The sequence below is a fragment of the Miscanthus floridulus genome, chromosome 9 (assembly GCF_019320115.1).
Source record: "Miscanthus floridulus cultivar M001 chromosome 9, ASM1932011v1, whole genome shotgun sequence".
Taxonomy (NCBI): Eukaryota; Viridiplantae; Streptophyta; class Magnoliopsida; order Poales; family Poaceae; genus Miscanthus; species Miscanthus floridulus.
The window spans coordinates 141,558,529-141,568,330 of record NC_089588.1 but is presented as its reverse complement, the minus strand read 5'-3'; the positions used below and the strand labels follow the sequence as shown (position 1 = coordinate 141,568,330).

The 9,802-nt window shown below is 42.3% G+C and overlaps 1 protein-coding gene across 1 annotated transcript; it reads left to right on the top strand.

Moving 5' to 3' along the window:
- Window positions 1-2,680: 2,680 nt before the first annotated feature.
- LOC136483143 (wall-associated receptor kinase 1-like) lies at window positions 2,681-7,968 on the top strand. Its single transcript, XM_066480233.1, has 4 exons — window positions 2,681-3,366; window positions 5,174-5,448; window positions 5,833-6,024; window positions 6,610-7,968. The coding sequence occupies exons 1-4, from the start codon at window positions 2,708-2,710 to the stop codon at window positions 7,629-7,631; spliced, it is 2,148 nt and encodes a 715-aa protein (XP_066336330.1). The 5' UTR covers window positions 2,681-2,707; the 3' UTR covers window positions 7,632-7,968.
- Window positions 7,969-9,802: the final 1,834 nt, after the last annotated feature.

The window sequence follows — 9,802 nt, the reverse complement described above, 5'->3', positions numbered from 1 at the left end:
GCCGGTGAGCGTGGGCTGGTGGCGCGGCCGGGGTGGGGCACCTCCGGCGGATTGAGGCGAGCGGTGGGGTGGGGCTCCTCCGGTGGCCTGCTCCTCCTCCCTCCTCCTCTGGCGGCTGGGGGCCGGGGGCGCGCGGGTGGCGCGGCGCGCAACGGCGGGGGGCCACGCAGGCGAGGCGGTGGTGGGGGCGGCGGGGCTCGCGGGTCGGCCGAGCGCGGGGCGGCGCGGTGGTGGGCGGCGGGGCACGCGGGGCGGCCGGCCGCGCTACGGCGGGGGGCGCGGGACGGCCGGGCGCGCTGCGGCGGGCCACGTGGGGCGCGAAGCAGCGGCGGGCCACGCGGGGCGGCAGGGCATGGGGCAGCGGCTGGCGCGCAGCGGCGGCGTCAAGCGTTCTGTGGGCGGGGAATTTGGGCTCTGGCCGATTTACGGTTGGGCCCTTTGCCGAGGGCCCAGATCAGGGCATCAGCAAAGATTTTTTATTTTTTTAAATATTCTTTGCCGAGGGCCATGGCCAGGCCCTCGGCAAAGACCCCCTTTGCCGAGGGCCAGGCTAGGCCCTCGGCAAAGTTTTTTTTTTGGGTCTGTGGGCGGGGAATTTGGGCCGCTGGCCGATTTAGGGTTGGGCCCTTTGCCGAGGGCCAGATCCAGGGCCCTTGGCAAAGATTTTTTATTTTTTTTTAAATATTCTTTGCCGAGGGCCATTGGCCAGGCCCTCGGCAAAGACCCCCTTTGCCGAGGGCCAGGCTAGACCCTCGGCAAAGAGTTTTTTTTTTGGTTTTTTGAACCCAGTTTTTTTGTGGTGCTATAATACATTATTTAAATCTCAATTTTAAAATTTGGGCCAAATTTGACTTTGTTTGATATATTTCCCTAATTTATTTCTTTTCGTTGATTTTTTTCGAATATTTCAAATTTGAACTGCAGGTGGATGGAATAATACAATTTAGTGATTCGAAAAATGTTATTCATGGTATTTGGTGTATGTTGAGTCCCTATCCACGAACTCGCATCAAATTTCGGGCATCTTCTTCACGTAACATGACGAGGAACTTGTCGGAAAAGTGTTTTTAAATTATATAAAATCCATACGAAGTCCGAAAATCATGAAACTTGTCAAGGTGTCATGTTTATCGCATGTGTAGGCTGTGGTAAAAATTTGAGAAGGTTTCGAGCAAGTTGTGACGTCGGATGCCTAAAACCCAGACATCACATGTGGAGATGTCTGGGTTTTAGGCATCCGACGTCACAACTTGCTCGAAACCTTCTCAAATTTTTGCCGAGTGCCTGACGGCGGGCACTCGGCAAAGACTGACACCAGTGGCCGCCGTGACCCATCCGGCCATATTTGCCGAGGGCCAATTTGCCGAGGGCTAGGCCCTCGGCAAAGATTTATTTTGCCAAGGGCCTAGCTTTGCCGAGGGCTCCTGGGGCTGGCCCTCGACAAAGACCCCCTTTGCCGAGTGCCCGAGATCTAGCCCTCGGCAAAGAGGACGTCTCCAGTAGTGGCTGAAGGACCATTGATTGTCCTGGCATTTCATTTTTCGTTGATGTTTCACAAGGACAGTTGCCCTAGTTCTTCTATTTATTAAACCATAGCACGCTAACTTTTCTTGGGGTCGGGAATACTATCAAACTAGCAAATCCCCCCATCACTCAGCACAACTAGCGTAGACCCCTTAGGCTGAAGGACGTCTATGCCAATGTCGTCACCCCTGCAGCCTTTGCTGCTCCTCGCAGCAACGGTACCTACCGCGGATACCCTGCTCATGACTCCAGGGTGCCATGGGCTACTACACGGATAATCGAAGAGATGGGTAATTTTTTTTTTTAAATGGAATAGATCCAATGGCTATTATTGATGATGATGGTTTGAATCTATCAAATTAAATGCCATATATTTATAACTATTATGGGATTTCTAGAATTTATGTTTTTCTTAACAATGTAGTGGGGATTAGTATAACGTGGAACCTCCCTCTAAATAGTAATAGTAAGATGCACTGTATATAGTTAGTCTAAAATACAACAGGGGGACTGGCCAAATGATATGAGTGCAGCTGTAAAGCAAAAAACAAATAGAAATAATGGCGTGTCCAAATCGTGTGATGACTTCGTTGGAATGTAGTACTTGAGAATTACTTCGTCAATTAGTGCGTGGTATCTATAAAATATAGGGTTTCTGGTGAAAAGGGGGTAAGACAAAGTATAAAAAGGAATTGGTTGGTTTAGTAAGAGTTTTGGGGTTTCCAATGCAAAACCATTTAGGATGCTAGTATAGAGAACTATTGGAGAGAGTGAAAAATTAAGGTTGTTACTTATTTTGTTAACCTACTAAACTTATTAGTTTAGCAAGTAAATTATAGAAAATATTTGGAGATGCTCTAGGAAGTTACACACTGGCAGCAGCAGTAGGTGGAGCCAACAAATAAAAATTAAGACTTGTGGGCAGTCGTCTAGTACATATGGACGACTGACCGACCGATGACCTGTGGGCGGGTCTACAAACAAAAATACTAAACGCTTGGCTCATCCATCGTCGTCCTTCTCAGTGGAGCTGATTTAGCCATCAACAAAAGTACAAGACAGTTGCGGTGCAAGGGTGGAATGCTCTTATCTCCAACCGATGGTATGGTGGTCCTCCCTGCCTGCCTATATATACACACCAAGCCCAGCATGTACTAGACACCTATCTACAACCACAATAGCTATGGCGCCTCAAGTTCTGTGGCATCTCCAACTGCTTCCTGCCCTAGCCATTTATTCCCATCTCGTTTCAGCTGCCTCCTCCAACGTTAACACACCGTTGCCGGGGCCGGACTGCCCTAGCATGTGCGGCAACTTAGAGATTCCCTACCCATTTGGCATTGGTGATGGGTGTGCCCGGCCGGGCTTCAATCCATACCCCTTGACTTGCAACAATAGCTCTAGTCCTCCTAGACTATACATAAGCAACGCTGAGGTGAAGGGCATCTCTACGAACACCGGCGAGATCACCGTCTTCGCCGGCTATTCCTACCGGTGCTACATGTCATCGACCACCTTTGACTCCGACTCAGCACCGTGGGACCTCACCGATCCGTTCCTGATCTCGGCCAGGAGCAACGAGTTCACAGCCATTGGGTGCAACACGGTGGCGCTTCTGAAGGGCACCAGGTACTACACCGGCTGCATCAGCTACTGCCTGAGCGTAGAGGACGCTGCTGCCGACGGTGACAAGTGCACTGGGCTCGGCTGCTGCCAGATTCCCATCTCCGGCAACCTCAGTTCAATGGAGGTTGACTGGAACGTTGATTCCAACGGTACCGTCCAAAATCCTGCGTGGGACTACAGCCGCTGTAACTACGCCTTTGTGGCCGAGAAAGGCTGGTACGTACGTCTACACTATATATATATATATATATATATATATATATATATATATATATACCTATATATAGAACTACTATTCTGTAGTTGGCCATAGAATAACTTATTCTGTAGCCACTTTGAGTTACGATAATTACTATGTTAATTTACGAGATTTACAGTAACTCCTTACTAAGTGGTTTACTATGACGTTATGGTAAATATTCCCATGTGTTATAGTAACCCAACTATCGTAAATATGTATTGACATTATGGTAAATTAGTATATAAAATTATGGTAAATAGAGGTGGCTACAGAATAACTTATTTTGTAGCCGGCTGCTGAATAGTCTCTCCCTATATATATATATATATATATATATATATATATATTACCCAATGCCTACTCGAGCTTTACAAGTTTTGTATCAGTACTATATTTTATTTAATCAGGTTCTGCTCTTTGCATTGCCTTATATATCAGTACTAGTTTATTTAATTAATCAGGTTCTGCGAGATTTTCGTTGCTTCGTGTTAGTGTCAGGCTCAAAAAAAGCTACTAGTATGCCTTATACATAGTTTCACCCTTATATAGGACATAATTACAACGTACGATCTAGTAAACTCAAACATATTTCTCTTGTATGTTGTACTCCCTCTATCCCGTAAAAAGTGTTGCTATAGGTTTTGTGCTGCTCAAACTTTTTTAACTTTGACTAGGTTCGTAGAAAATATTAGCAATATTTGTATCTCCAAATAAGGTTGTTATGAAAATATATTCAACAATCTATCTAATGGTACTAATTATATTCCATAAATATTAATATTTTCTTAAATATTTGGTTAAAGTTTAAAATATTTGACTTGGGTAGTGAGAATGACAGGGACGGAGGGAGTACTAGCAAATGTCATGTGTGTTGCAACGAGACGCATGGCTTGTTGCACAGTCACATGAACAATTTGTGGCTCGGAGATTTGTGGAATGATCGCCATCTATTCCAATACGTTTTAGAGTCAAACTTAAATATCTGTGTGGACACGCGTTGTTCTCTCTCTTATGAGCACGCAGCAGGCCGTATGTTTGGGTCCACATACGAGACAGGGAGAGGCATGATGGCATTATGGGAAGTAAAAAAAATAGACAAAAAATCATTTCTCTTTAGTATTATGTATAAAATAGATACCAACACATATGCCTATCACGGAGTTCCACACCGTAGTCAAGTGGATGGATCTGTGCATTAAACACAAGGGCTAACTAGTAGGAACACATTGCAAAGGACATGTAAAAAATAGAAAAAGTCAACAGTTAATTAGGGCTAACTATTAGGAACACAAGGGCTAACTAGGGGGGACACATACAATCATCAATATGTTAACAGTTAACTCAAAAGAACATGTAAAAAAATACAAAGGAAATATATAGTTACAGATACTTCTTTTTTGAAATAGTAGAACTTTTTTCGTGTGACAGCTAAAACACTCATTAATACAGAACAGAATTTACTACTGGAAACTGAAGTTTCCCTGTCAATATCGCCTCCACCGATGGAAAAGTTATGTATTATCCTGTCGCTGGGTGACAACCGAGTGCAAAACTATAGGACCCATAGAAAAAATAGATATTTCCCTATGTGGAGTATAAACCAACAGGAAATCAAATTTCCACAGAAAAATTATTTTATTCCTATCTGTACTCAATTTTCTTTGTCGGTTTTATATTACACTCGAGACTAGAAAAAAACTCACCATATATATATTATGTATTATCTGTTGTATAATATGTCCATTGTCCATAACAACTGACGGACACAATGTTTTATTTCAGGTATAGCTTTGAACGCCAGGACCTTATTAACGACACATTTTTCAGCCGGGTTAAAGACACGACTATCCCTGTGGTGCTTGACTGGGCCATCAGGGATGACGGGTCTTGCCGGCCTCCGCCCCCAAATGGTGGGGCATCTGCGAAACCCACAGCTCCGGCTTGTGTCAGTGCCAACAGCTTATGTGTCAACGCCATACAGGGGCGTGGGTACCTCTGCAATTGCTCCGAGGGATACAAGGGTAATCCCTATGTCACTGGCGCCAACGGATGCACAAGTGAGTTTTTTGTTTTCAAACGGATGCTCATGTTAATCTTTAGTAAAAAGTCACACAAATTCTTTCATGTTTCCTGAACTGGTGACGGCCAGTATATGGTGACTATACACATATTCTCTGCAGGGGCATGTCTACATGATAGAGAGAGAGAGATAGTTATGGAAAGTTTAGTCTTCTAGTGTCCATGTGATTTATTTTTTAGATTTTTTTCACCAAACTCTGGTTCAGTATAAAGGGAGGAAGAAAGTAGTGGCCAATGTAACAGTTAATGGTCAATTATTACATTGTAGTATATTTCCAGTTTAATTCTGTTTAGCAGCTATAGTTTGCTAAATATTCAATGTCCCCAGCTAACTATTTGATTCCCATATATCTTTGTTACAGATATAAATGAGTGTGATCTTCGGAAATCAGATCCTGAGAAGTATGAGAAACTATATCCCTGTTATAGTGGTAGCACATGCCATGATACACAGGGCGGTTATAAATGCAAATGCAAATTTGGACTAAGGGGAGATGGTAAAAGTGAGAAAGGATGTCAGCTCATATTGCCCATGTGGGCGATACTAATATTTGGTGAGGATTTACTCATTGTATAATGATGTGCTAGCTCTTTCATTTTGTGATGGAAATTATCTTCAATTGATATTTTTAATACTGTTGCTGGCTATGAAAATTTAAAAATCACTTCAATTTGTATAGTTGCATAATACAAAGGTATGCATGTTGATCTAAGACTGGTTTATTCTTTTTTTATGCTACTCGTTTTATTATGACACAAGCAGCTGTACATGATAGTTTTTGTCTTCTTAAAATCACGATTAGTTCAATACTTTGTAAGGCATATATATCGAATGGATTTTGAGATCCAAAGTTGTAGTTTGAGGTAAAGATGAAATTATTTTTAATGATAAAAGAGAACTGATGTATTGTTACCATTCCATTAGGTGCCTTTGAAATATTTTAGACGGTTTGTACCTTTAAGAAGCATAAACGCTAAGGAGAAATTCTTAATTTAATAAATCCACTGCAACAGCATAGTTTACAGGCAAGAAAATGTAATAGACAAGTTTTAGCACAAATTAATTTCAGGAAGGAATAATGCAAGGTCTGCATGCAACTGTATGACTGACAATCGATCCTGTTTCACTGTGGCTGCAGCAATATTTATTGTCATGGCCCTAGCAACTCTCGTAATTTTAGAGGCTAAGAGGCAAAAGCAAAGGAGGTTTTTTGACAAAAACGGTGGTGACATACTCAAGAGCATGGGCATCAACATCTTCAGGGAGGGTCAGCTGAAGAAAATCACAAACGGCTACAAAAACTCCATTGGAGAAGGTGCCTTTGGAAAGGTCTACATAGGGATCACTGGTGATGCCCAACAGGTTGCCGTCAAGTGCTCCACTGCGAAAGGCGAGGTGCTTCCGCAGGAGGAGTTCGTGAACGAGATCACCTTCCAGTTCCGCATCAACCACGCTAACCTGGTCCGCCTCGTTGGATGCTGCCTAGAGACAGACGTTCCCATGCTTGTCTTCGAGTTTGTCCCCAGAGGAAGCCTTTACAGCGTGCTTCATGGCACAGGCAAGATGCACCCACTGTCCTTGCCAGTGCGCCTAAACATTGCCATCGGCTCAGCGGAAGCTCTTGCTTACATGCACTCTCATGGTGGCCACAACCATGTCCATGGTGATGTCAAGTCAGGCAATATCCTCCTCGATGATAATCTCACTCCTAAGGTCTCTGACTTTGGCTCGGCAAAGCTTGTGTCTGTCGCTAGCAGGTACTCCAAGTGGTGTGTATCAGGAGACATGAGCTACATAGACCCGATATACATAAAGTCTGGCCGATTCACGGAGAAGAGCGACGTCTACAGCTTCGGTGTGGTGCTCTTGGAGCTCGTCACAAGGAAGCCCGCAAAGGATGGGGAAAATAGCCTCTACATAGACTTCATCAAGTTATGCAAGGACGAGGGAAATGGACGGAAGTTGTACGATGAAGAGATCTTATCTGGTGATGACGCTCAATCTCGTCATCACATGGAGTGCCTCGACATGATCAGTAAGCTTGCAGTCCAATGCCTCAAGGAAGACTTGGATGACAGACCGACCATGGCTGAGGTGGTGGAGGAGCTTAAGCGAGTGAAGGCAATAGCCACCGGAGGCTCATGTTCTGTCACAGGTTAATTAAGGATGTCTGAACATCATTCTGGTATAGCTACTACTTTATAGCAAGACTTCAGCTTCATCCCCATATCCATGGTAGTCACAGTTTAGTACTTGAGTTGACTGTACTTTGAATTATATTCATGTAGTGTCGTGTCATCTTTATCTGTATCATGAGACTTGTTATTAAGATGCTTGTATTTTGTGCTTATGTAGACATGTAGTGCCACTAGTACTTCTCTGTCTAAGAATATAGCTACGTACATTCTCAGACGGCGGAGTATTATGTTTGGAAACATCACTAGCTAATGATCGTATGTTGATATGGGCAACAATCTTATTTGTTCTGGTTCAATTATTCGTAGTTGTTTCGAATGAACACTATTGGGACTGGAATTTTCCTAGCGGTTCGAAACTGTCAAGGAATGAAATAAGCAAAACTGTCAAAGTATTTTCCTAACAGCAAACCAGTATGAAAATACCACTAGGGACCGAACGTCTAGAAAAATTTCATGTCGATTAACCATCAAAAACATTTCTCGATACTTTCTTACTATTGGCCAACAGAAAAAACTATGCAGCATCAGGTTTGTTGATTTTATTCATGTCAACATAAATCGACAGGGAATAGTTTTCCCTATAGGTTCTCTATTGGCAGGGAAATTGTTGCTTTGACTACCCATTATGCTACCGACAAAGCAAATGAGACTTTTCATGTAGGTGAATGTCACACTATAATTTTTTCTGATTTTATGATCTAGTTGGGTAACACAAATAAAAACAATGATTTAGCAGCTCATAGATAAAAGGAAGTCCAAATAGGAAAGCACCTGATTTCATGTTTTCACATGCCCATTTTATTGAAACCAAAGATAGCAACAAAACACACACATGTGAAACATGAATTCATATGTTTCAGTACTCGGTGACGGCTTTGGTTGAACCACAAACTTCACCTTCTTGGATAGGTATTGTACTTGCACTTGCGAATTATGAAAAATTAAGCACATGAATGTGTAAGCTCCAAGACTTATTCACCACTTGTAAATATTGAAGTGCAACACAAGGGTAGGTGTAATAAGCTAAATATTATTTTACAAAAACTAGTAGTTTAAAAAACAAGTTCACTTATGGGTTCCAAAAGTGTTTGAAAATGTGTATTAAATAGTTTTAAAACTTTCTTTAAAAGGGGGGTTAAATTTCCCAAAATAATTGTATATTTCAAAAATAAGAGTGAGAATTTAAGTTTCAAAAGGGGGTTTTGAAATTGTTTATTTTGTCATTCAAAACTAGATTCAAAATACCTTAAGTGATTATTTAAAATAGGGTGCTAAAATATTTCAAAAGAGCTTCACAATAGTTTTAAATGATTTATCAAAATATAGTTTAAAAGGTTTGCAAAAGCAGGTTAAAAAGACATTAAAAAATGTGTGAAAGGTATGAGAAGATAATGGTTTGAAACAAGTTCAAAATATACTTGTTTTTAATCAAATTTTAAAGTTTGAGAGTTTGCAAGATTCAAATAGTATAGAATTAGTTTCAAAATTAGTTTGCAAATCTATAAATCTTCAAAATCTGTCTTGGGCCGAATTCAATTCAAAACCAACCTAAATCTCCATCATCTTTTCAGCCTGACCTGCTTCTCTCCTTGGGCCGAAATCCACCAGCCCAACTCCCTCCCCATGCCCTACATTCTCCGTTGCAGATACCAAGCCCGTGTTTCTCCCTCCCGGTCTCACTGGCTCCTGGACCCCACATGTCATCTCTTGCTGCAGATACCTCCACCATTAACGTGGAGCTCGAGCTCCAATTGAGCGGCACCCCGAGCATTCCCGAGACCATCTAACAGCCCCACCACAATCCCTGTCCACCCTCTCCAATCATGGCAAAATGGAGACAGTGCAAAAACATGGCAAAATGGTAGAACGACGAACTGATATAATGTTTTACAATTATGCCCACACCACATATGTAACCCTCGGACATCATCATGCATATCTTATCACTCACATCTCACATCAAGGGAAAATAAAAATTTGAAATGTCGCTACATATCTGACAAGAAAATACCTCTCAGAACAGAGCTCAAGGGCAAATACTTGAGCTAACAAAAAATGACAAGACATACAAACATATCAAAAAGGAAAATCTGCACATGTTTCCTATACTCTAAGCTTGTCGATGGACTTGGA